The 27,246-nt window shown below is 42.1% G+C and overlaps 2 protein-coding genes and 1 pseudogene across 2 annotated transcripts in view; 1 reads left to right on the top strand and 2 right to left on the bottom strand.

The window, feature by feature from the left end:
• LOC148103365 (uncharacterized) overlaps positions 1-27,246 on the top strand; it is a 44,140-nt gene that overhangs the window by 3,809 nt on the left and 13,085 nt on the right. The window contains exons 2-3 of the mRNA XM_087832246.1: positions 6,006-6,092; positions 6,544-8,193. Coding sequence (XP_087688372.1) covers positions 6,075-6,092; positions 6,544-8,184 — 1,659 coding nt within the window. The 5' untranslated portion in view covers positions 6,006-6,074 and the 3' untranslated portion in view covers positions 8,185-8,193. Of the gene's footprint in view, positions 1-6,005; positions 6,093-6,543 lie in introns of the transcript that reaches the window.
• LOC148103367 (uncharacterized) lies at positions 10,593-17,495 on the bottom strand. The gene is made up of 4 exons (XM_087832335.1): positions 16,994-17,495; positions 16,244-16,537; positions 11,025-11,183; positions 10,593-10,645 (listed from the first exon to the last, which is right to left on the bottom strand). Exons 1-4 carry the CDS (start codon positions 17,493-17,495, stop codon positions 10,593-10,595), a joined length of 1,008 nt encoding a protein of 335 aa, XP_087688461.1.
• Positions 20,204-22,672, bottom strand: LOC148103366 (uncharacterized; annotated as a pseudogene).

Here is a 27,246-nt window from a genome sequence, read left to right as displayed (position 1 = left end):
TGGCAAACTTCAGACGGGCCTGGACATGCACTGGCTTCAGCAGCGGAACACGTCTGGCACTGCAGGATTTGATTCCCTGCCGTTATAGTGTGTTACTGATGGTGACCTTTGTTACTTTGGTCCCAGCTCTCTGCAGGTCATTCACCAGGTCCCCCCGTGTGGTTCTGGGATCTTTGCTCACCGTTCTCATGATCATTTTGACCCCACGGGATGAGATCTTGCGTGGAGCCCCAGATCGAGGGAGATTATCAGTGGTCTTGTATGTCTTCCATTTTCTGATGATTGCTCCCACAGTTGATTTTTTCACACCAAGCTGCTTGCCTATTGTAGATTCACTCTTCCCAGTCTGGTGCAGGTCTACAATTCTTTTCCTGGTGTCCTTCGAAAGCTCTTTGGTCTTGGCCATGGCGGAGTTTGGAGTCTGACTGGTTGAGGCTATGGACAGGTGTCTTTTATACAGATGATGAGGTCAAACAGGTGCCATTCATACAGGTAACGAGTGGGGGACAGAAAAGCTTCTTACAGAAGACGTTACAGGTCTGTGAGAGCCAGGGATTTTCCTTGTTTGAGGTGACCAAATACTTATTTTCCACCCTGATTTACGAATAAATTCTTTACAAATCCTACCATGTGAATTCATGGACTTTTTTTTTCCCATTCTGTCTCTCACAGTTGAAGTGTACCTCTGGTGCAAATTACTGACCTCTGTCATCATTTTAAGTGGGGGAACTTGCACAATCGGTGGCTGACTAAATACTTTTTTGCCCCACTGTATCTGGCCCGGATAAATTCCTCGGTTTGAAAATCTGGCCCAACTAACTTCTTAGTTGAATAGCCATGTCCTAAGTAGTCCTGATTTTGAACTGTTGTAGTCCTGTTTTAATTGCAGATCAGTTCTGGGTTTGGTTGAATTGGGGTTTAGTCCGCGTGTCTTGATACAGGCCGACTTTGTTCTGCCTTGCTGCTTAATTAAAAAACTAGTTTAAGGTGTCCTGCATATGTGATATATATTTTCTTTCCTATATGAAGTCATTCTTTTTTGAACAAAATTCATAACAAAGCCTATTAATCTTTCAGTCATTTCTACCATCACTTAATTTCCTTTTGCTGCTCAGCTCTCACACAGTGGCTCAGCTATGCTCCAATTAATCTTTCGGTAATTTCTAACCCCCCCCCCCAAAAAAATAAAAAAAATAAATCCCACATGCATACTACCCTTTAGTGCTAAGCCCCGGGTGTTTCAAATGTCTGCCTCCGCCTCTGGTGTGGACTATGAAATACGGCAGTGGAGTAAAGACCCAGACGACTTACCGCCACTGTCCTACCCCGATATCTTCAAGTATCTTGTTAACCCCAACCCTCACGTTCGGATTTCAGAGTGCCCTATGTGTAACGTTGGTAACCAGTCTGGATTTTTTTGATTCATTTCATGGGCAGGCTTCCCTACAGTTGTGCGAAAGAGTTAGCAAATCGTTACATAGCACGTATGTCTCCACAGTCACTCAATTCTATGTTTGTTCGCATATTTCTATAACCTCCAAGAGCCCCAACGATAATATTATTAAGCTATAAAGAGTGATATGAACATACAGAACTTACCGGGGTGAAAATGTCTGGAGCACACCAACAGATATCTGGAGATGGAAGCGAACTGGATATCAAGCCGTCTCATGGCTGCTATCCAGGCTGGACGCCTTCGTTTTGTAAGGTCCGCCATATAAGTTCCCTCATGATGCTTCCAGGTTAGGAAAGAATAAAAAGACAAACCCTTTTTAAGCTTATTCCACAGCCGACCACACAGCAAATACGAACCATGGCTGTTGTGTGTGCCTTCGCTCCTTTTTCGCTTGCACTTTGTTTGTACCCGGAAAATGGCGCATCAGGCCAAGATCCTTTCCACGCCCACCCCCGTAACATCACACTCCAATGCCCTATAGCGGTGACAGCTCCTCCACAGTAGCAGGTAGGATTTTTCTTTTTTGAGGACGGCTAGTTTTACCTTTCAATACGGATGGTCTGTTTATGTTTTGATCAAGAGACTTTTTTTGGGCAGCTGAAGAGGAGAAGTCCATCTCATGGTCAACCTCTGGCTGTATCTTGGTCATATTACCCAGCAAAACCCAGTATGCAGGTTCATCTGTAAAAGTCCTTGTGCCACGGATCTGCACTGTTGCTTCTACATTAAACAGAAGAGCAGCGACTTGGCTGCAGGTCTCCACGACTCCGGCCATACAGGTGCAGTGGGCGGCTTCAATCTTCCCTGTGTTGCTCACAGTGACCCATGGCTGCAATGCTGGTTCATTCAGTCTTTGAGAGTGCAGGACTTGAAACACACACAGACAAAGTTAATTTAAAGACAAAAACTAATGAACCAAGGCTGACACAAATATGTTTTATCTACTTTATCATAAATGTAACAAAGTGTTTAGAAAGGTAGCACATACATGTAATTTTTCTTTTTTTTATGCACCCATCTATAGAACGCTGCATGTTATAGTGTAAATCTGCCTGTTCTCTCTCAGAAACCCGCCTGCAAAAAATGATCCTAAAGTATGTAATGCAAGGATGTCATCACTTTTAAATGAAGTGACAATTATGAATCACTTAATATGATAAGGAGATTCTACAGGTCATTAATCAATGTATAAAACTAAAATAAAATGTATTTTTAGTGACACAGGATACAAACATGGAAGCAAGATGTGTAATTAGAATTATTTATAATAAATATGAATAAATTATTGCAATTTCTTTAACTGTAGTAGTGCCATTTGTGGGAGCATTTCAAGTTTCCATATATTAATACATCCGTTATAGCCCAAATTTTAATAATAAGTATGCATATGTATCCATTAGGTCCATAGTAACTACATAAATTGGAAAACTTGTAGTGCAATAAACTACAAAAGAATTGAAAATCTTTTTGTTTTGTTTTTTACATATATTTTAGTTAAAAAAAAATTAAGAGGTTTATCTCTCAAAACTGTAAATAGAAAAGTTTCCAACCACGAGAAATTTATTTTGAGTGTCTTCATAGTTTTATTTTTCAGATACACTAATTTTTATATACAACAGGAAAAATGAAAATAGTTTATTTTGATGCATTATAATATTTCCAACAGTGTAATTTGAGTTCTAAGCATCCCAGAAACAATACAGAAAAGCATAAAGTTAAACATGACTTTTATAAACATCAACATAGGCTTATAAGGCCCACAAAAATGACGTCACTTCCGGTTTCGGGCAGGTAATGGCGGACATGCGATAATTCGCGCTGACGTATATGCCAACGTAGGAAGTGTTATGAACATCAGCAAAGCGTGTTTCTGGAATATAATGTTTTTGTTGCTGCAAGTGCTTCTTATGCAATTTTTGCAAAGCTATATGTGGAAGGAAACTGTGACCTAGGACAAGCTAATGGCATAAGATGCAAGTACAACTCCTCCGGTTTCACATGCAAAAATAATCATTTTTGGTTCCAGTTCTACAGGGATTTAAAAATCCTTAGGTAAAACGGAGTGCCTTCTCCGACCGGTTGTAAAGGGTTAATTATATATTCTATGTAATAATTTATAAAAGTTGGGTTAGAAACAATAGAAGACAAATGGCACGATAGACACTTTTCTATCATCCACATGATATATATCGTCATATCGCCCAGCACTAACGACTTGTACTCGCTGACTCCACTGACAAGGTACGAAAAAATGTCACGCTACGTCAATAGCGGTAGGTCTTCAGGGATTCTACGTCACGGCTGTATTTCATGCGGGTCCATATTTCCAATGCACGCTATTTTCTGCAAGTGCTGCTGCTTCGCCTCTCAACGCAATCAGTCTCTATACAGTCTATTCTCTTTTGAGCTACTTTTAAGCATCTTTCTTGTAGTCGTCGTTACAACACAGTGTGTTTGTTTTGATTCATTTCCCCAGAAGATGGCGCGGCGTTCCCAGCGTTCCCAGCGTTCCGTAACGTCAACTCCAAAGCCCTATAGAGAGAGTAGTGGAAGCCTACTGCGAAGGGTGCCAAAGGGCTACATTTGCTTGCTTCAATTATTTCCATCATGCTTTGACTGCGGCTGTAACCAGACCTATTCCAGCAGGATTTGTAAAAAGCATTTTGCCAGACACACAAAGCCGGACAACTTTTGTTCTGAGTCTAAGAAGCTTAGAGAGAAAGTGATCGGACTTCTCGTGTGGCTAGGCGCTGTTGAGGTTCACTTTCTCTTGACTTCACCGATTCTTTTGATATCCTAGCTGGAGAAGAAGGGTCAGATGAGGCTGAAGTATTTTTCATCAAAGCTTTATTACCACTGATCCCACTACATGCAGTCACAGCAAACACCAAGTGGTTCTGAGGAGTACTTCTCATACACACACCTTTATAGGCTGTATTCCAATTCAGGGTCTGCAGCCTTGGAGGATGCGGGCCACGCGGGAATCGTTCTCGAAGACCGGAAGTGAGATGCTTGTGTAATGGGACGGTCTGGCCTCCATGGCGCTGCTCAGGTTGCCTAGCAACCATGATACTAACCGCTGGAAACATTTCATACAGCATTGTTTGAAATGAAAGAGAAAATGTTTTTGTTCATCCGTTTTTATATGAGCTTTGTTTGATTTGTTGAGTATCTGAGGCTGAGACCGCGGGACTCTGAAAACATGATTGTTGGGCTTCATTTCTGTACTGAACAGTCATTTTAAGATTAGCTAGTAAATAACAATTAGCTAATGTTGCTCATGAGACTAAAGTCATCTCATGTTGGTAATGTAAATATTATACTGCCAATATTACAGTTATTATTATATTAATCATTATTAGTTATTACAACATTGAACTTGAACTCAGTGTCAAATACTGAGCTTCAGTAAAGATTCAAGTTGCATTTATTTATGTCCTCACCTTAAATCTTCACTCAAAGACAAGTATCTTTGACAGTGTATATATAGATGTATCATATATAAGATACAAATATTGTTATTTCATTTTGTTGGCATTACTAAATTTGGCTCAGTTCTTACATATATTTGTAACAATATATGTAGCTTAATGTTGTTCGTGTGTAATTTACGTTGAGTAGGCTAACCACGTTATTACATTAATGCATGTAAGGTGAACTAGCAAACACCGTTACATGCGGCTGTCTTCTTGTATGATGGCAGATACTCCCTTCACCCTGGCCAAAAAGGCTAAAATGACCAAAGAAAAATTGGAAAACGGCTAAACACGAGAGGTTTTTGTACAAAGTTTGTGTTTTTTCCATTGTTTAAGCACTGCTTCCAGCCAAGAGTGATACCATATATGCCCTATAGCTGCAGAAAAGGCTAACATTGTTATCTTTTTACAAAAAAAACAGCTGAACATGAGAGGTTTTTGGACCAATTTTGTGTTCTCCATTCTTTAAGCACCAGTTTGAGCACCGTTTAAGCACTGGCACCGTTTCAAAAGTACCAGTTTGGTACTGGTATCGGATAAAACCTAAACGATACCCATCCCTACATACAACCACCCTTTACCTTCCCATATGGAAAAGAAATAGTAAAAAATTATAAAAATTATTTGATTCATTATATAATTTTTCAAGGGATCTTATATCTGTTTTCACTCTTGTATGCTTTTCATACAAGTTTCACACAAGACAGATACAAACTTTATAAGATTTATATATATCCTTTCCATATGGGTTGTCTGGGTGGAGTAGGTGGAATCTAATGAGGTGCTTAAGGTGATACTGCTACCATTGAGTGTGAGCCGGACTTGTGGATCTATAGAGGTCCATATATACAGGGTGTAGCATCCACTGGGTAAAGGCAGTGATATGCAGGGGGGTCAGTGGCTTTTTCCCTTTCAGGTTCTTGTGGGCAGCTGATGACTTTCTTGTTGTAGCTGCTTCTCGGTTTCCACATTGAAGTTTCATAGGTATTGTTGTCACTGAGGAGTTTATTCATGTTTATTTGCTCTGCTTTTTTTTTATCAGGGATAAAATACATATACTTTTTGTGTCCCAGCTGAGTAACAGGAGAAGAGTCTGGTGGAGCAACAGAGGAACAATTTCAGCCATTTGGACTGAGGAAAAAATGACTTCAACACAAAAGGTGAGAAAAATATCACAGTTACACTGTTATTGAAACTGTGTGCACAGCTTGTTGGTTTTTAAAAACGTGTTAACAGCAGCTTTATCTTTTCCATCCCGGCCTCCTCCATATACACAGAATCTACATTCACAACAAAAAACTCAGATGTTACAAGAAGATACAAACACAATTTTTTATCGGCACACATTGAAACAACAATATCAAAAGTTGAACTCACAATTTTTTATGAGTAAAATATTTTCTCCACTTATCAATATTTCTTCAATATGTATTTTTCATTACGACTGTCATTGTAGCACATCATTGAAATGTGATACCATGACCAGAAGGTGATGGTAACACACCTACAATGTGTTTGTTGACATGTTTGATTCCACTAATAGAGGGAGTTACAGTTTGTTCCACGACTGCATTTCACTCACTATTTCTGTTTGTATCTCTGTCACTGCAGGACCAACATGGAGCAAGAAGTCAGCGCTCTCAGGAGGCCGATAAACCTCACAGAAGAAAGGGAGAGAAAACCTACAGCTGTGATGAGTGTGGGAAGGATTTTACCCAGTCTGGAAGCTTAAAATTACACCAACTCATCCACAGTGGAGTTAAAGCGTACAGCTGTGATGAGTGTGGGAAGGATTTTTCCCAGTTTGGAAGCTTAAAAAGACACCAACTCATCCACAGTGGAGTTAAAGCGTACAGCTGTGATGAGTGTGGGAAGTCTTTTACCCAGTCTGGACACTTAAAAAGACACCAACTCGTCCACAGTGGATTTAAACCTTACAGCTGTGATGAGTGTGGGAAGGATTTTACAGAATCGGGACACTTAAAAAAACACCAACGCATCCACAGTGGATTTAAACCTTACAGCTGTGATGAGTGTGGAAAGTCTTTTACCCAGGCTGAAAACTTAAAAATACACCAAATCATGCACAGTGGATTTAAACCTTACAGCTGTGATGAGTGTGGGAAGAATTTTACCCGGGGTGGAGACTTAAAAAAACACCAATTAATCCACAGTGGAGTTAAACCTTACAGCTGTGATTTATGTGGAAAGTCTTTTACTCAGGTTGGAGGCTTAAAAAGACACCAACGCATCCACAGTGGAGTTAAACCGTACAGCTGTGAGTTGTGTGGAAAGTCTTTTACCTATGCTCAAAGCTTAAAAATACACCAACTCATCCACAGTGGAGTTAAACCTTACAGCTGTGACTTGTGTGGAAAGTCTTTTACCGGGTCTGGAGGTTTAAAAAAACACCAACGCATCCACAGTGGAGTTAAACCTTACAGCTGTGACTTGTGTGGAAAGTCTTTTACCGAGTCTGGAGGTTTAAAAAAACACCAACGTATCCACAGTGGAGTTAAACCGTACAGCTGTGACTTGTGTGGAAAGTCTTTTACTCATGCTCAAAGCTTAAAAATACACCAACTCATCCACAGTGGAGTTAAACCTTACAGCTGTGACTTGTGTGGAAAGTCTTTTACCGAGTCTGGAGGTTTAAAAAAACACCAACGCATCCACAGTGGAGTTAAACCGTACAGCTGTGAGTTGTGTGGAAAGTCTTTTACCAAGTCTGGAGGTTTAAAAAAACACCAACTCATCCACAGTGGAGTTAAACCTTACAGCTGTGAGTTGTGTGGAACGTCTTTCACCGAGTCTGGAGGTTTAAAAAAACACCAACTCATCCACAGTGGAGTTAAACCTTACAGCTGTGACTTGTGTGGAAAGTCTTTTACGTATCGTGAGGGCTTAAAAAAACACCAACTCATCCACAGTGTAGTTAAAGCACACTACTGTGACTTGTGTGGTAAAGCTTTTGCTCAAAGTCGAAACTTACAGAAGCATCTAGTTACCCACTCTGGAATTAAGGCGTACAGCTGCAAGTTTTGTGGAAAAAGTTTCAGTGAAAAACACGACCGAAATATTCACCTACGGATTCACACTGGAAATGGTGTTTACTGCTGTGATCAGTGTGGGAAACTGTTTACAACAGATGCACAGTTACAACAACACATGTTTAGCTACACTGAGGAGAGACCTTACAAAAGTGATTTGTCTGAGAAGATTTTTAAATCTCTACAAGTGCAGTTACTGTGAAGTATGTATTTATCCTTTTATCCTTTAACCTGATTGTTTGGAACAAGTCTCATCAGTAAACTTATGGAGTTATACTGAATGAACTTTTGTCGTTTTCGCCCAGTAAGCTGAGTGTTATAATGTAAACAGTAAAACGTAATTGGACGTTGGCAGAGATGCTCTTTGTTTCAGGCGACATTCAGGATAAAAATAAAAAAGCAGAGCGACGCAGATAGATCCATTTCTCAACCCTGTCGTCACTGTGGTGGTGGGAAAGAGTTTCTCTGTGACCTTTGTAGAAAAACTTCCAATCATCAACAGGACCTAAAACCACATCAACGTAGACACAATGGAGACGAAATGAACTACTGCAAAGAATGTGGGAGAGGCTTCCACACACCAAGTACATTAAAAATACATGAACTCTACCACAGTGGGGTGAAAAAGCACATCTGTGACTAGTGTGGGTCATCCTTCACCACTGCACGTGAGCTTAAAGAAAAAGCATAAGCAAATCCACACAGGAGAGACACCATACAAGTGCAGACACTGTGAAAAAAGCTTCTCACAATCAGGTCATCGTAACAAATATGAACGTACGCACATGGAAGTGAACTTCAGCTGTGACCAGTGTGACACGAGCTTCAGGAATGTCAGTTCATACTCCGAACACAAACAATCCCACGCTGTAAATAAACTGTTTCACTGTTACCAATGTGCAAAAACATTCACTTCATTATCTGCTCTGTGCAAACATCAGCCTGATCATGCAGGACTGAAATCACTGGATCACAGTGAATCTGAAGAGAGAGAAAGATCCTCTTCTGGTTTCAGGGTCAGACTTAAAAACCTTGAGATCAGGCTCCACCGAGTTCAAATGGAATCTCCTGTAAAGAGTGTCAGCTGATGTCACACTTGGATCTGATGAGGTAGCTCTGATTTCTGGACCTGCAGTGAATAATCCTGAAGGTGCAGCACTGATCTCCAAACATGGCACAGACGCCCCCTTTTTCTGCTAATAACATATCAAGGGCCATCCTTTTTTGCACACCCATTAATGAGGTCGGACCCACCTGCTCTGCTAACCCCTCCATCCCATCTCTGGTCAGGTTAGAGAGTCTCAGCACATTATAATGAACATAATTTATCCTGTCTACGTTCTTGTTTGGGGTTACTGGAAAGAAAGCAGAGATTATTGGAAGATTTTCAAAGCCGGCTGCTATTTGATCAGCAAGTTTATATTCATTTGGAACCCCCCTGGGCACTCCAATGGAGTCGATCCAGGTTGGTGAATTCATTCTAGGGTCATAAACATGTGTTCCATCAATTTGTCTTTTTACCAAAATGTGTCTCTTGCGTCTGGCTGCCAATGTGCGTGTGTTGCGCTGTGGGATCGCTTTTACCTGATTTCCAATTAGCATAAGTGGCGCTCCTAGTCTCACCATCGCGCACGTCCCCACGCTTCCCAGAGGAACACGAACCAAAAGAGTCTTGTGGCCGCTCCTGGCCCAGGTTCCAATTAGTGTAGTTGCATCACTTACATTATTTGTGGTCCTCCCCAGGTGTGTAACAGAACACCAACTTGGATCAATTTCTCCCAAATTATCCCAAAAACTGGAAGTCACGTGTGTTGCCGTTTCTTCTCTAACTGACTGTACGGGGTTATGTTTTTCTAAGAAATTAACTTTAATTAACCTTTTTGGATCAACTCCTGTAATTTCCACACCCACAACTAAATATACAGGTTTTTCCCGCTGCCAATTCCCCAATGACAAAGTCAACAGATTTTTAGATGGACTGTAATCCCTTTGAAGTTTAAGCTCATTTCCTGGTCCTAGTTCTGACGGTTCCCAATTTTCCCCAGTGTAACCCTTTACCTGATTCCAATTCCTACACCACCCGTCATAAGGCCGATTTCCCCTTTCGCAGTGTGTACTCACTGAGTAGTCCCAGCAGATCCACACATTATATCCCCTCCAGGTACTGCTTGCGCCCTTACAGTTAAAAACATCACACAGATCAAACGTAAAAGAGGTTGTGGAGCCGTTAACATAATCTAATTCTAATCCACCATAAGTGCTGAGACACTCATCCGTTTTACCAGAGATTTCGCGCTTCATTCTCACCCGCGGCTTGATTTCACTGAGTGGTATATCGAAAGGCGCTGGGCTGGGATGGCCTCCGTGCTCAGACAGTCTGCGTGGGCCGGTCTGCAACAAATAAACCAAAAAACATATAGCGGTGATTAATAACATAGTCAACATCAAACTAAGTAACATTTTAATAGTTTTTGAAACTTCTCTCTCATCACAGGTTTCTGATTGTTGTGATGGCATTGTGTTATGTGAATTATTATTTTTTTCTTTCTTTTTTTTTTTTTTTACATACAAGTTCAAAGCTCTTCTTGTTAAAGCCTTTGTGGCAAATATTCAATTTGATACCGCTCCTTTCTGCTGGCGCGGTGACTTCCTCCTAGGCTGCTTGTGAAAAGATTTTACCTTATTACCTTTATGTTTAGCTTATTTAAATTGCACAGTAATGCCTGTACATAGCGTGCCTGCAATCCTTTAACTGGAACAAAGTAACCACATGAGGAAGTTGCTCAAATTTCGACTACACCCACATGTACTGTTTCAACCCATCACAAGATCGTTAATCAACTTGTTCCTCTTTGTCTTGCAAGGCTGCATCCTGTGCAGCCTCGTATGCAATCACCAGATAAGAAGTTGTTTTTCTCTTAACTTGTACTCCACCCATGAGTGTTATGTAAGATAAGACAGTATATAATAATAAGAATTAATAAGAATTAACTCTGGGCCCGTGATTCTTTGCTTTCCTGAGGTTTTTCTCCTTACATTTCTCTTCTTTCTTCGGCCTCCCAGGTAGACTAGCGGTCGGCCCGTTGCACAGGTGTGAGGGTTTATTCTGCCTCTGTTTTTCACCTGTGATGGGTGGAGATGCAATTTTTTCCACCCAGCTGTTGTGTGCCGGTGCACACTGCGACCAGTGATACCAGTTGTATTGTATTGTATTGTATCTTTATTTATTTCAGACATATACAAAAAAAACAATATATACACAAGTACACATACTTGAATTTACTCTGTGTAAATACACACACGTATGTGCTCAGATAAAACAAAGAAAATAAAAAAAATAAAAAAATAAAACAGAGTCTAAATTACATGAAATGACAATTATTAGGTCTGAAATGGAGTAGGAAGAAGTATAACATACTTATTAATCCCTACCCCATGCTCAACATTCTATTGAATCCCACTATTCACCTAATTCCCATCATAACTTACCCCACACAATAAACAAGGAGAACATGTATAAACATAGCTACAGTGATAGATATAATTTAGATACAATTTAGCATAGTTATATATACAATGGGTGATCAACTTTATCAGTTTCATATTCTTCCAAAATCAGTTTTCGAAACATCTTTATAAACTGACTAATGCTTGAACATTGCTGTAGGTCCACAGTAAAACTGTTCCACAGTTTTACCCCACAAATAGTAACACAAAAGGTTTTAACCTGTGTCTGTGCTTTAAGAGTCTTCAGATTTAATTTTCCCCTCAATGCATAGTCCCCTTCTCTGTCAAAAAACATCCTCTGTACATTTCCTGGTAACATATTGTATCTGGCTTTGTACATAATTTTTGCAGTTTTATATTTTATAAGATCCATAAACTTCAGAATTTTTAATTTCAAGAACATGATGTTAGTGTGGTCTCTAAATCCTGCTTTAGTAATAATCCTGATTGCTTTTTTCTGAGTTTTACATAGTGGTTGAAGTGAAGTTTTGTATGTATTTCCCCAGATTTCCACACAGTATTCTAAATATGGCAATATAAGTGAACAGTAAAGTACCCGGAGTGATTTGGAAGGCAAAAAATGTTTAACTTTACTCAGTACAGAGATGCTTCTTGACAGTTTAGCTTGTATATGCTTTATGTGAGGTTTCCAGCAGATTTTGTTATCTATTATCACACCCAGAAATTTTGTTTCAGAAACTTGCTCTACTTCAACATTGTTTAACAATTTTGCTCCGGCATCTTTTTTTACAATTTCCAAATAACATAAATGTAGTTTTTTTTTTTCAAATTTAGTGATAACTTGTTTCTATCAAACCATGTTTTTAGTTTAAACATTTCTTGTGTGACAATTTCCAAAAGCTGCTGTGAATTCTCTCCAGCACAAAAAATATTTGTATCATCTGCAAATAAAATAAACTGCAATATATCAGATGTTTTACATATATCATTGATATAGAGGATAAACAGCTTTGGTCCCAATACTGACCCCTGTGGAACTCCGCAAACAATGTCCAGGCACTCTGATTGATATTCACCAATCTTCACATATTGTTGCCTGTCTCTCAAATAACTTCTGACCCACTCTAGCACCACTCCTCTAATACCATAGTACTCCAGTTTATGAAGTAATATTTCATGGTTAATTGTGTCAAAAGCTTTTTTTAGATCAATGAAAACACTAACTGTGCATTGTCTTTGATCTATATTGTTGGTGATATTTTCAATTAGTTCCATTAATGCCATAGATGTTGATCTATTTGGTCTGAAACCATACTGACTGTCCATTATTATTTTGTGTTTATCTATAAATTTGTCAAGTCTATTAATGAAAACTTTTTCCAGTATTTTTGAAAATTGTGAAAGTAGAGAAATAGGCCTGTAATTTGTGAATTGGTGTCTATCTCCATTTTTAAACAGTGGTATTACTTTAGCTGTTTTCATTTGTGCTGGGAATGCACCAGTTTGTAGAGACAAATTGCAAATGTGTGTTAAGGGTTTGGAGATGCCATTGATCACTTTCTTAAAGATTTCCATGTCAATGTCATCAGAGTCTGTAGAATTTTTTGTTTGTGATTTCCCAACAATATCAATGATTTCCTTTTCTTCTACCAACGTTAAAAACATTGAATGAGGATTACAGTCAATGAGTTTAGTTTCTTTCTCTGCAGAATCTGTTATATCAGGAATTGTATCAGCCAAATCTGGCCCAACACTTAGAAAGAATTTATTGAACTCATTAACCACATCACTCATGTTACTAATATTTCTATCATTGTTAACGAAATACGAAGGATAATTTGACTGCCTAGAACCATTTTTAATGATGGTATTTAATGTTTTCCAAATCCCTTTAATATTATTTTTATTCATATTTAATAATTTCTCATAATATTCCTTTTTACATGACCTCAAAATACTAGTTAATTTATTTTTATATTTCTTGTATTTATTTTCAGCTTCTGTACTTCTGTTTGTTATGTCAAAGGAGCTTGCAAAGAAAAGCGTCTGGACTTCTTTAAGTTACTTGAAGACGTTTCACCTCTCATCCGAGAAGCTTCTTCAGTTCTAAGGTCAAATGGTGGAGAGTCCCAGATATAAACCTAGTGGGAGTGTCCCCCCACAGAGGGACAAAAGGACCCCCTGATGATCCTCTAATCGCCTGAGCTAAGGTGTGGAACTGGGTGTGGGTCCCAATCAGCCAGAGTTTCAGGTGAGCTCATTGTGAAACCTGGCCCCACCTTATCATGCAAATTCCTGAGGTCAGATGGCCCAGGGTGTGAGTGGGCGTTAAGGCGTCTGGGAAGGGATCTCAAAACTGGATTATAGATGGCAGAGAGTTGGTGTCGTAAACCACCGCCTCTGTTCAAAGATGGTCGCTCACAGTGGACATAGATGGCTTCTTTCACTCCTCTTTCGAACCATCTGTCCTCTCTGTCCAAAATGTGAACATTGGCATCCTCAAAAGAGTGTCCTTTATCCTTAAGATGCAGATGGACAGCTGAGTCTTGTCCTGTGGAGGTGGCTCTTCTGTGTTGTGCCATGCGCTTGTGAAGTGGCTGTTTGGTCTCTCCAATGTAGAGGTCTGGGCATTCCTCGCTGCACTGTACAGCATACACCACATTGTTAAGTCTGTGTTTTGGCGTTTTGTCTTTCGGGTGAACCAGTTTTTGTCTGAGTGTGTTGCTGGGTCTGAAGTACACCGGGATGTCATGCTTGGAGAAAACCCTCCTGAGTTTCTCTGATACACCGGCTACATAGGGGATGACAATGTTGTTGCGTCTGTCCTTCTTATCCTCCCTCGCTGGTGTCTGATCTTCTTTTCTGTGCCTCTTTGCTGACTTTAAGAATGCCCATTTAGGATAGCCGCACGTTTTGAGTGCTTCCTTTACATGTATGTGTTCCTTCTTTTTCCCTTCAGGCTTAGAGGGAACATGTTCTGCCCGGTGGTGTAGGGTCCTAATTACTCCAAGTTTGTGTTCCAGAGGGTGATGGGAGTCAAACAGGAGGTACTGGTCCGTGTGTGTGGGCTTCCGGTAAACTTCGATGTTGAGGTTGCCATTCTCTTCAATGTGCACAGCGCAGTCCAGGAAAGGCAAACAGTCGTCCTTTGTGTCTTCCCTGGTGAACTTGATGTTTTTATCCACAGCGTTGATGTGCGCAGTGAAGGATTCCACTTCTTGTGTCTTGATTTTGACCCAGGTGTCGTCTACATATCTGTACCAGTGGCTGGGTACTCTTCCTTTGAAAGAGCCAAGAGCCTTCCTTTCCACTTCCTCCATGTAAAGGTTGGCTACAATAGGTGACACGGGGGAGCCCATGGCACAGCCATGTTTTTGTCTGTAATAGCCTTCGTTGTATTTGAAATATGTAGTGGTGAGGCAGAGGTCTAACAGTGTGCAAATCTGATCGGGTGTGAAGTTGGTCCTGTCCTCCAAGGAGTTGTCTTCTTGTAGTCGTTTTCTGACAGTCTCCACTGCCTCCGTGGTGGGTATGCACATGAAGAGAGAGACTACATCAAAGGACACCATGGTTTCATCTGGATCCAGGGTAAGTTTCTGGACCTTGTCAGTGAAGTCGGTGGAGTTCTTGATGTGGTGTGGGGTGTTCCCCACGAGAGGAGCAAGGATGGTAGCAAGGTGTTTTGCAATGTTATAAGTGGCTGAGTTTATGCTACTGACTATGGGTCTGAGTGGGACAGCTTCCTTGTGGATTTTTGGAAGTCCGTAAATGCAGGGTATTGCATCCCCTGGGTAAAGGCGGTGATAAGTAAGGCGGTCAATGATTTTGTCCATTTCCAAGTCTTGAAGGCAAGCTATAACTTTCTTTTTGTAGCTGCTTGTGGGGTCTCGCTTTAAGGCTTCGTAGGTATTGTTGTCACTGAGGAGAGTAGTGATCTTTGTATGGTAATCTGTAGTGTTTAGGACCACAGTGCATCTTCCCTTATCAGCTGGTAAAACAGTGATGTTGTGGTCTTTGCTCAGGGAAGCGACGGCTTTCTTTTCCTGTATTGTGAGGTTGGACGGAGGGACTTTGGCACTGGAGAGGGTGGCTGAGACTTTCATCCTGATTTGCTCTGCTTCTGTCTGTGATAATTTATTAATCCGTATGGCAGATTCTGTGGCTGTGATGAAGTCCACTATGGGCAACTGTTGTGGAGAAATGGCAAAATTGAGACCTTTGGCTAATACTCTCTTTTCAGGTTCAGTGAGATTCCTGTCTGAAAAGTTCTTAACCCATTTCTCCTGACTGTCTTCAGGTGTGTTTTCTTCTATGGGTTGTGTAGGTTCAGATTCAGAATGAGGAGTGTGTGTTTTTGAAAGCAAGGTGTGAAATTTCCTGCGTTGTCTTTCTTTTCCTTTCGAGTGTTGGGCCCGCTGAGCCTTGTCCACAAACTTGTAAACCTCTTCTAAGATTGGAGAGGGTAGAAGGGTTTCCAGTTCCTGCAGAGTCTGGCTGATCTTGATCTGGAGGGCATCTATAGTGAAATGGACCTGTCTTATCCTTTCACTTAAAAGGTGATTTTGCGCTCTCTGTAGAATCAAGTCTGCTCTGTATCCCCTGACAGTGGATCCAAGGCGCAGGCTCTTAGGAACAACTCTGGTTTGTCTGCATCTTAGGTTGAAACGGAGATGGTTCTGTTTGTTATAAATTCTCTATATAAGGTATTTTTCTTTTTACATGCATTTTGTAATCCTTTTGTGATCCATGGGCACGCTACATATTTTTGTTTTTTACTATATTTCTTTAGTTGTCGCCTTTCCCTTTCAGTTGAACCGCTTTAGCCGTCCGGGCAGACACCTCATACGGGCCAGTCCAACGAGGTTCCTTCCACTTGCGTTTGATGACCTTCAGCCACACCACTCTCGCGTCTGGGACCTCTCCTTCTCCTGGAGAAGCCACCTGTTTTGTGAAGCTGGACACAAGCGCCTTTAACTCGTTCCAATAGTCTGTGTGAGACCTGTTCCCTCTCCTGCCCTGTTCCACTGGGTCCACCGTCCAAGGTGCCGGAAACTGTCTCCCAGTTTGCAGCTCGTAGGGCGTAAAACCTGTGGACTGATTAACAGAACATCTTATGGTCATCAAAGCAATTGGCAGGGCCGCGACCCGATTGAGCCCTGTTTGCGCGCAGGTTTTAGCTAATTTATTTTTCAAATTTAGATTCATCCTTTCAACTTTCCCTTGGGATTGAGGATGATACACTGTCCCAAATTTGTGCTGAACTCCCAACATTTTTTCCACCTTTGCCAAATCTTGATTTTTAAAATAGGTTCCATTATCTGATCTAATTCTTTTGGGGAACCCATGTCGAGGAATGTAATGATTGATTAAACATTTGATCACGGTCCTCGCATCTTCCTTTTTAGTCACCCATGCCTCTGGCCAGCCGGTCAGTACATCTACACACACCAACAAATATCGAAGACCACCAGGGCCTGAATCAATCATATCAGTGAAATCAATGACAATCTCCTCTCCCGGCCTCTCAGGCATCCGGAACTTACCCAATTCTGGTTTGATTACTGGCTTGGGATTGTGTGCTCCGCAGATTAAACACATTCTGGCCTTCTCCCTTATCATTTCTCTGAGCTTAGGGTGCCACCAATGACACAGATTTCTCTCCATCTGTGCTATCCCCACGTGTCCAAGCCCGTGGGCCTCGCTCACCTTCTGTTTCGCCATTTTTGCTGTTAACACGGGACGCCCGTCTGGCCCCCTCCAGAAGCTTCTGTCCTGCCAGGCTCCCTTGTTTTTCCACACCCCCTTTTCCTCTGGGGATGCCTCCTCCTGGGCCTGTTTGACCTCCTCCGTTAGGTTAATTGGCCCTTCCTCTTCTGTAATTACCTGTATCATTTGTCTCTGTCCTTTGTAGCCTGCTGCCTCCTTTGCGGCTTCATCCGCTTTCTGGTTTCCTTTTGCCACCATGCTGGTTCCTTGTGAGTGCCCTTTGCATTTTATGATACTCACCTCCCTTGGATCACCCAAGGCCTCCTCCAGTTCCTCCATTTCCTTCTTGTGGCAAATAGGTGCGTTGGTTGCTGTTCTGAATCCTGCTCTTTTCCACTGAGGCAGCGCCACATGAGCTGCTCCAAATGCATACGCTGAGTCAGTATAGATGTTCACTCTCATATCCTTAGCTAACCTCAAAGCTCGAGCTAGGGCTATCACTTCAGCTCTTTGGGCCGACTGCTGTCCCTCAATCCTTCTTGCTTCTTTGACCTGATACTCACTTCCTACTCTGCAGACCACCGCATACCCTGTTTTTAGTCCTTCCTCATCTCTGTGGCAACATCCATCTGTGAACCAATCCTCAGCTCCAGGTATAGGTTCTGCCTTCAGGTCCTCTCTAATTTTTTCTTCAACCTGTGCTCTTTTGACGCAGTCATGTGGTTCCCCTGCTCCCATTAAATCTGCCATGTTAGTTCCTTCATGTGTGAATGTCAAATTTGGGGCCTCCAAAACTTTGCTCAATTTCTGTTCCGCCCGTGGTGTCATACTAAATGCTTGTGAGTTCACGTACGCCACTATGCTGTGTGTAGTGAGTATTTTTAGTGGATGCCCTCTCACTACATGTGCTGTTTTCTGAATGACTTTGGCGACCCCTGCGGCGTGTTGTGTGCATGTGGGATGCCTTGCTTCTGTTGGATGTAGTTTTATGCTGACATACATGAGAACATCCCTGCTCCCCCCTTTTTTCTGAAACAACACCCCGTTTACAACGGAGTTTGTTTCAGAAATATCCAAATAGAATGGCTCATCATAATTAGGTGTAACCAAATCAGAGGCTCTTGACAAATCCTGTTTTAATGTAATAAACGTGGTTTCAGTGTCAGACGTCCAAGGCAATTCAGCCTTAAGATTTCGAACGCCAACTTGCTTCATTAGGCCCCTTAAAGGGGCAGTTTTACCTACATAGTCAGGAATGAACTTTCTGCTGTAACCTGTCAAACCAAGGAAAGAAAGCATCTCTCTCACTGTTTGCAGTTTTGGGTGTGTCAGAATTTGGTCTCTGTGTGTGTTCATTAAACCCACTGATTTGTGTGCAATTACCTGGCCCAAAAATGGTACCTCAGGTCGAACCAATTGCAACTTTTCTTTACTCACTTTGAAGCCACAGTCTGCCAATCTATTCAACACGACGAGCGAGGCTGCCGCACAATCCGCTGCTGACGGGGCTGCAATGAGAAGATCATCGACATATTGAATCAATGTACATCCATCAGGCAAATTACATGTTGACAGGGCCTCTTTGAGCACCTGATTGAAAATGCCAGGAGAAAGTGCAAAACCTTGTGGTAAACGTGTGTATCTGAATTTTTTACCTCTGTATGTGAATGAGAAAATGTCTCTGAGTGACTCATGCAGTGGAAGACAAAAGAATGCATTTGCAAGATCAATACAGGTGAACCACTTTTGGTCACACGTGATAGCTGATAGTGCAGTGTAGGGGTTTGGAACAGGCACAGTATTAGTATGCAGTATGGCATTAATGGCTCGCAAATCATGTGCCATACGATACTTTCCTGTCCCAGGTTTCTCCACCGGTAGAATTGGTGTGTTCCAATGTGAGTGAGATGGCTCTAACACTCCGACATTTAACAGGCCTTCAATTGTTTCTGCGATTCCCTCTTCTGCATCAGGTTTATGTTTATACTGCGGTCTGTTAACTGGTGTGTGTGATTTCAGCTGGAACAGGACAGGCGAACAGGTGGCCAGGCCAACGTCTGTGGGCCCTTTGGACCACAGACTGTCAGGCAGTTTTGACAGTTCAGCAACTGCATCAGGATGGTCTGCTCTCTCTCTTCCATGTGTTTCTGAGATTTCTTGATGTTCAAGGCTCACTGCATCATTAGACATACAAGTTATCCGATAGGTCTTGCATAGATTTGGAATTTGGGTGCTTTGCCACCATGCGTTGTCCAGCGCCCGCCTGACCATTGGTCCCAGATCACATGCTCCATGACCTTCGTGGACCGCCAATGTAATGTGAGGGGCCGAATTTTCTCCCACATTATACCAAGGCAGTTGCTCATCAGTTAATTTTACAGCCGCGGCTACACCTTCTGGCCCAATGTAAATGTTATTTGTTTGCACATTCCAGATCTGACCCTCAAGATCAGACTGGAATAATTCACGATAGGTGTCATCATTTTCCCTGTCATAAAAAAGAGTGACGTGGTACGGATTTTGTGGTGGGGAGTAGACTGCCAAGCTCATTATTCAGGGTCTCCCCAGCTGGAATTGACTTAGAATGCCTTCCTCCAGCAGCCTCCCCCAGTAAATGTCGGCTTTGGCTTGTTCACAGTTCTGAAGCAGATACTGAGTCTTTGAGTGTGTTCCCAGGCACGAGAAATGCTGTCCTCCTGGCAGAGTAACAGACAGTCCATCTGCAGAGCACATGATAGTAGCTCCCAGCTTCACGAGCAGGTCCCTGCCCATGAGATTCACTGGCACTTGAGGTGACACCACATATTGGTGTTTCACAGTTTGCTTTCCCAGCTTTGTCACGGCTGGATCGGTCAATGGCAGAGTCATTGGGACCCCGGAAAAACCCACCACATTAACTGTGTGATAGGTGTGGCACAGTCTGGTGTTGCACTCAATGTGGAATATGTTGCTCCAGTGTCCACTAGAAAGGGCAATTCTGTCCCTTCCACGGTCATTGACAGCATAGGGTCTGCCATCCCCATGGTGTTTGGTCTCTCCGGGCTCCCTCAGTACTGCTCCTGCTCCTAGCCCCAGTCAGCCACTGGGTACTGAGCGACTGGCGCTGCACTTGGGTTTGGGGCTTGGTGTGCTCCCCTGTACCCATTTCTCCCTCTTGGAGCTCCACGTGCCTGGGGTCGGTAGCCTCGCCTTGGATAACTTTGAATAAATTCTGGACACTCTCTACTCCAGTGTCCCTCTGCTCCACATCTCCAACAGGCATTCCAAGGCATGTTGCTGGGATTCCCTGTTCCACGAGCTCTTTGCACTCCCCTCACTGATTCACCACGCCCTCTTTGCGGACCACCGGTCCCCCAATTCCCTATGGGTTGACGCTGCCTTGGTGCATTGACGGGCCACCTGTCATCAGGGCACAGACCCGGGTCTCCCTCTGGCCATTCAGGCATGGGACCAGGCTGCGGCCCAGCTATCATTATTTTCTTTGCGTTCTCCTTTTCCTCCTCCTTTTTCTCTCCAGCTTTGTTTTTTGCTTCTGCCACCTGCAATTTTAGCAACCACGCTTGCGCTTCTTCCAACTCTTTTTTCTGTTTGTTCGCCGTATCCTGTTCCTGCTGCAACTGGTGGGTTACATGTCTTTCCCACTGCACAGAGTCTGCTACGGCAAAATCTGGATTTTTCTCTAAGTCTGCTTTTACTTGATTGGGCAGCCCTGCCAGCACCGCAGAACGGAACCATGCCCGATGCTCGCCTTCGTTACCTGGATGGATACCTGTTTCTGACAACCACTGCTCTTTGGCTTTTGCTAAAAACTCCCTAGGTGTATGTTGGGGGTCCCAAATTATTTTAGGTATAGCTCCAATATTAGGGGTTGGGTACTTCTCACGAACTGCGTCAGATAAGGCACATTGCACTTCATGGTATGGCAGATCATTTGCATACTGGGTTGTGTGGGCTATAGCCTCTACATCGGCTAGCCCACCACCGAGCATACAGTGGCCGGCAATAGTGCGGAAATCGCCAATGGCAAGTTCCTGGCCTTCGGTCAATCTACTTAATGTTCTTAACCAACTAGCTCCTCCCTCAGTTATAGGTGGAAGTTGTTTAACCAATGCTTCCAAATCTCTTATTTTATATGGGCGATACAGTGGTTCGTTTTTTGGGCCTGCTATTAAAGGGAGATTATAACTAGGGCCAGCAGCTCCTGGCTCTAAGGCCACTTTTTTATAGCGGGTCAGATATCCCTTTCCTTTTGAGCTTTGAAACATGGGCCTTCTTATTTCTATTCTTCCACGTCTCGATCTCAAATTTCTGCCTACATTTGGCTCTGACTCAACTACTCTGTCTTTTTCCTCCTCATCATTCTCTTCTTCTGATGAAGTCGCACCATCTTCATTCTCCTCCTCTGACATAGCTTTGCTCAGTTTTTTCTTAACGTCATTTAGCGTTTTTATTACTTCCATTAGTGCATTTGGGTTTTCATGCATCCGACCATAGACTTCTCCTCTCCAGCTTCCGTCCTTGGCCGTTGTGTCAGGTCTCTCTGACCTACTGGTTTGGGCCTGCCCTTCTCTTGCTGGTGTTGGCAACTCCTGAAAGGTTGACCGTTCACTTCCATCCTCAGGTGACATTGTATCCTCCATTTTAGGGGTCTGTTCTGTCTGTCCACTGTGACTTGGCTGTTCCTCCATTAATACTTCTGGGCCTGACATTTTTTCTTTGCAAAGTGAGCGGGGAGGCGAGGTTGAGCCTTCATCTGCAGCTGAGGCTATCATTCTCCCTCCCCCACTTTGGGGCTGACATTTAACTGTCATTGACCCTTCTTTGGGGCGAACTATAGGTGGGCTGGTTTATTTAACGTCCGCTATTCCTCCAAGGACCACTCCAGTTTGTCCATCTGGGCCATGAACTTGTCCCCCACCAAGAGTCATCACAGGCATGATGTATGATTGTGGTGGGGCACTAGGTGTTACTGCGGCCCAAGGATATAATTTTGGTGTGTGATATCTGTTAGCATCTTCTGGCTTTGACATTAAATCCTTCATTTGGCTCTTTATCTTTTTATTTTCCTCCTTCAGCTGTTTCAATGACTCCATTACATTTCCCATGTCTCCTGTTTCCTCCATGACATCCTCCATCATCCAGGATGATGCTCCATTCCACAAGAACAGCCATTTACAGCACTTTGCATGGGTTTCCTTTAGATTCTTGATTTCTTTTTTGGCTTTCCAGTTAACTGAATGTCCCTCTGCTTCCTTTTCCAGTTGTTCCAATTTCTGCTCACATCTCTCTCCTTCCGTTTTGAACACAATGTTTAGGGCTATCTTCTCCTCCAGCCCTTTCTGTTGGGAGGCAATAATTTTCCTTACCTCCTCATCCATCGTTTCGCATTCTTTCTCCGCTATTTTTGATAATCCAGGGAAAGCCAAGCGAATGGCTTTTTTTAGCTGTTGCAGCTGCTCCTTCAGAGGCCTAAATCCCCTAGACCCACTAGATGTCGCACTGGAGCTGTTGGCCATTTTCCTGAAACACAGGCTTACCTCCCTCTCAGTGACGTTACTCGACTCCTCCTCCTGGGTCACCCCGCTACGTCTCCTTGAGAGTTCTCAGAATTAGTCTCACCACTCCAACGGTCACAGTCTCCTCCTGACCTGCTCGGTGACACACACAGTTAACCCAGTGCGTCAGAGATTTGACCGTGGTTTTATTAATGTTCACACTCAATCATAATGTTTCACTCTCCCATTTAATTTAATAAAACCAAACGCATTGCGTGCTGTACTTTGTGCACGCTACAGCCACACAGTTTAACACATTCACACCGCACCAAGTCGCCACAAAACCTGCGTCAAGGCGCTATCAACATCAGATAATGATAAATAAACACCATGCTATTTTAACAGGTGGGAGAGTGATGAACCAGTCTAACCCAAACTCCTCAAGAGTTCACCATTTCACTTATTTTGCTTCAACACTGAACAATCAAACTCTGCTTAGTCTCATTTATTCCAGACACCGTTAACCATTTCAAGCACACAGTCATTTATTACTTCGGGACGTCTCCACAAATAACTCCACAAGTTTTAAGAAAGCATACTAAAGTCAGTACCGGTTTCTACCGCTTCTACCATGCAGAGAACAAACACAGCCGCCTCTGTGACTTCATACTCGGGGTCGTCCGCCTGTGAGGCTAGCTCAATCACCCCTTGAAATAAAAATAAACAACGATTGATATATTCATCTAAGTCGTCCAGCTTTATTTCTGAACTTACTGACACCTCATAAGGGGCATCTCCCTCCTCTGTCTGTGCGTAACAGTCACAGTTCACCACCAGAAGCCCCTCTATCTCTGTAATTTCAATGTGACAAGACGCTGATCGCAACATTATTAGGTTTTTATGTAACTGTATATGAACGGGAATGTATCAATATTAAGTGGGATTTTTCTTTAAAGTGTGTATGTAAATGTAAATCAATTTCTCACTTTTCAGAAGTCCACTTTATTGCGTGCTCATAGATTTACTTCTGTTAAAGTTATTCAGCAAATGTATTTTTTATTTGTTTATTTATTTGTTCCTTATTGATTATGTCACGCTTATTAGTGGCTCATATGTGCTTAAAACTTATGTCTGGACTTGAACACAGAGGTAGAGCATCATTCCATCCTTTTTAGGGTGACAAACTCCACTTTCTCTGTATCAAGACAGCTCATAACCTTTTAACAATTTTACCTGAAGGTATTATTGATTAAAATTCTCCTAGGGAATAAGTGTCTGGTTTTCTAAATACACTTAGATTTTGTCTCAGATTAGTTCGCAACAATTTGATCCGAATTGTAAACACTCACCTACCCTCAGCATACTCTACAATAACTCAGACTTAAATTCACTATACCTTATATTATCACCAAAAAAGCAACTGGGTTCATCAAGCATATTTGTCTGTGGTTTCAGGCTGAAAGAAAAAGACGCTCACACTCTTATAAAATCATATATAACTTGCTTGAATCAAAAGCATTTTGAACTTTCCAATTTTCAGCCGTGCAGCCCAAGAGAAATATGCCAACCACAGTCATTAATCATATATTCACAGCAATAATTCAAAACTCATTTATATTATCATGATAAACTAAACCAGCATGTTATTTACAGGGCTTTAACAATACTTGCAAATCATAATTATAACACTCAATCACACGCTAAACAAGAAATGAACATCCTCTGTGCGCTTCACAGCAGCCACCTCATTTGCATGTTCACACACAGTCTAAAAATAGTTTGCAGCACTGCAGCGCGCTGTCGTCACACACAGCCTCGTTTCACACTCAACTCTCTATCTTATTTTACAAGGATGTCTTATATTTACAATCACTCTCAGGCCTGAAAGTTTTAGCGCCTAACAATTTTGACAAATTTAAGATAACAGGTCCAACCGAAGAAAGTCCAACTTTTTTGTACTCAATTAACCAGTATCAAACTCTAACTGTATCTGGCCTCATCTCTAAAATCCCTAACTCAATTTAGAGTGTCCAAAAAAGCGCAGATACCGTTCAACACGGTAAGTGGTGCAACCACTAGTTATTCTGGAGTGCCCCAAGTTCCACAGTGACCAACTGACTATACCTCAAAGAGGACAAGGCCTAGGCGTCCCCGGCCTTGGCAAGCGTTACCTCTGAGCACTGCGCTTCTTAGCGATATATGATCGCCGTTCTCACAAAATTTATAATACTTTTAAACAACAGACAACACCCAAAAACAAGAGTATGACTGAGGCAGATGCAACGTTATGGACACTGGAGACTCTAACTCGCAAAATGACCAACACAGATGCAATCCTTAGACCAATGGAGACTCTAACTCACAAAATGACCAATTCCCTATCAAACTACCTGGGACTCGAACCCAGTATTATTTTCCTTTCTCTTCGGACTCGAACCCAGTATTATTTTCCTTTATCTTGGGACTCGAACCCAGTATTATAACTTATAAGCTTTCATCATTTTCATCAAAATCAAAACAGGCCTTCACCAGTAATTTCAGTGAGTAGACTTTTAATTTATACAGTCCAATTTGGCACAGTTTGGATTGACATTCAACAGGTTGTGCCTTACCTTTAGATGTGCCGACTTGCCCACTCACGTCAGACCGCTGGCTCGTGCCTGCCCGTTCGACCACCTCGGACCGTCCAAACCTCCAAAACTTCCTCCCCAATACCACAGGACGAGCCCCCAAAACTGTTACGGATTCAAATATTGAGGATGGATACAGGAGGAAAACCAAAAATAACCACACTGGTCCGGCCGGGTCAAGTCAAACGATGATTTAATGAACACATGCGTGGGAGATGGACACCATACAGCAGACAGCATCAAATCTCGCTTCAGACACCACACAACCATTGTTTTATGAAAATCAGGGTATTAGAACGCCCCCTCATGCGTACAGGTGGTACAATACAGTCAATATTGACAACTTTAGACACAGCAAAGGAACATTCTCTTCGTCTCGAGGACAGACACTGGCTCCCACTCATCTCCTTAGAGCCAACTGTCCCTTATGGAGACACAACATTACAGCTGCAAGGTTTTTGCAAATTATCAAGTTGACCTGTGTATAATACGCTGAATCAGGCATGCAATATTAAATGAATGTTGGTTTAATTAACTACCACTACTTAAAAACTTAATGAAAAGATATAACTAGATAAAAAATCACAAAGAATCACATGATATCAGTGTTATGTAAGCGCGTGCAACCTCCTGGGCCCAAAGTCATCCCACACCATGGATCAGCCAGTCATAACGCCGACTGAAGTTTTTGACCTTTATTAACTCGGGCACAACTCTATAATGAGCAACAAACTGCAATGTGTATAAGGTGATCATGTTTACACCTGCAATGAGAGATAATATGATTATTCTGACACCTGTAAGTAGAAGATTAACACCAGGTTATAGCAATCACTGTAATACAAATGTTAATGTAATGTCAATAGCTTCAATCAATGTTTAATGCAATGCTTGTTAAATGATTCTGATATAATATTGATGCTGATGCTAAAATAAAAATAAAACACCCCCTTCTCACCCGACACTCCCTAGACTGGGGTGTAACAATAACCTAAAAACTTGACTGGTTGGTGTTCTAATTTGAGCCCTGCTATCTAAAAGTCACCATATTTTCATCAATTAACAAAATGCAGTGAATGAACAAAAGAGAAATCAAATAAATACTTGGTGTGAACACCCTTCGAATCAGTATGAATTCTTCTAGGTGCACTTGCACACAGTTTTTGAAGGAAGTCTGCTGGTAAGTTGTTCCAAACATTTTGGAGAACTAGGCACAGATCCTCTGGATGCAGGACAATTCAAATTCACTGAATCATCATTTGAATAGAGACAAATACAGTCTTACTGCTCAATTGCAACTGTAGTTAACATGGGAAATTGTTACCTGCAGAAAAAAATTATTGCTGCAAGAAGAACAGAGTGTAATCAGTGTTTATTAGTCATGTCCTTTGGTGTATTGCAGTCCTTAGGATGAAGTTTTACTTCAGTGCAGTTCAGTAATGCATGGAGGGAATTTTATTATAGTCACAGAGATCCATAACAGAGAGGAGCCTCCACTTATCCTTCCCAGGGTCGCGGGGGGTGTTGGAGCTTATCCCAGGTGTCATAGGGCAAGAGGTGGGGTACAGCCTAGGCTAGGGCTGTTCAATATAACGATATATATCGGATGACGATATAAAAACATCTATCGTTTCATTTTACGCTATCGTTTGTTTCGTGGTGGCGCAAAATAAACTGTTAACGGCAATATTTTTTAATCGTTTTGATGGTCACTGTAGTGGCTATATTAATTTCTTAAAGTTATCTCTTTCTCTTATATTTTATATAACCACACTACGGACGGACAAGCGCCTCTTTTTATGCATTGTGTGTAGCAACAACGACGGTAACAGCAGCGTGTGTCCGTTTGTTTCACTTAAACCTTTCAGAATAAAGCTCAAGATCCTGTTGAGACTTTTCAAAATAAACGGAATCACGTGAAAGAGCAAATTGGATGAGAATTAAAAAAGAGCCGCCAGGTGCTAA

This window comes from Neolamprologus brichardi, chromosome 3 (assembly GCF_056152115.1).
Source record: "Neolamprologus brichardi isolate AB-2024 chromosome 3, ASM5615211v1, whole genome shotgun sequence".
Classification (NCBI taxonomy): domain Eukaryota; kingdom Metazoa; phylum Chordata; class Actinopteri; order Cichliformes; family Cichlidae; genus Neolamprologus; species Neolamprologus brichardi.
Note: the sequence above shows the minus strand (reverse complement) of the source record. Positions and strands in the feature narration are given on the sequence as shown.

Excerpts from the sequence above, each read along its gene's own strand:
- LOC148103367 (XM_087832335.1), bottom strand. The coding sequence starts at position 17,495 with ATGGAGGAACTGGAGGAGGCCTTGGGTGATCCAAGGGAGGTGAGTATC. Across the intron at positions 16,538-16,993 it reads AGTAATCAAACCAGAATTGG|GTTTTACGCCCTACGAGCTG; the intron begins GTAAGTTCCGGA and ends ATCAGTCCACAG. Across the intron at positions 11,184-16,243 it reads TCAACTGAAAGGGAAAGGCG|ACAACTGGTATCACTGGTCG; the intron begins ACAACTAAAGAA and ends ATACAATACAAT.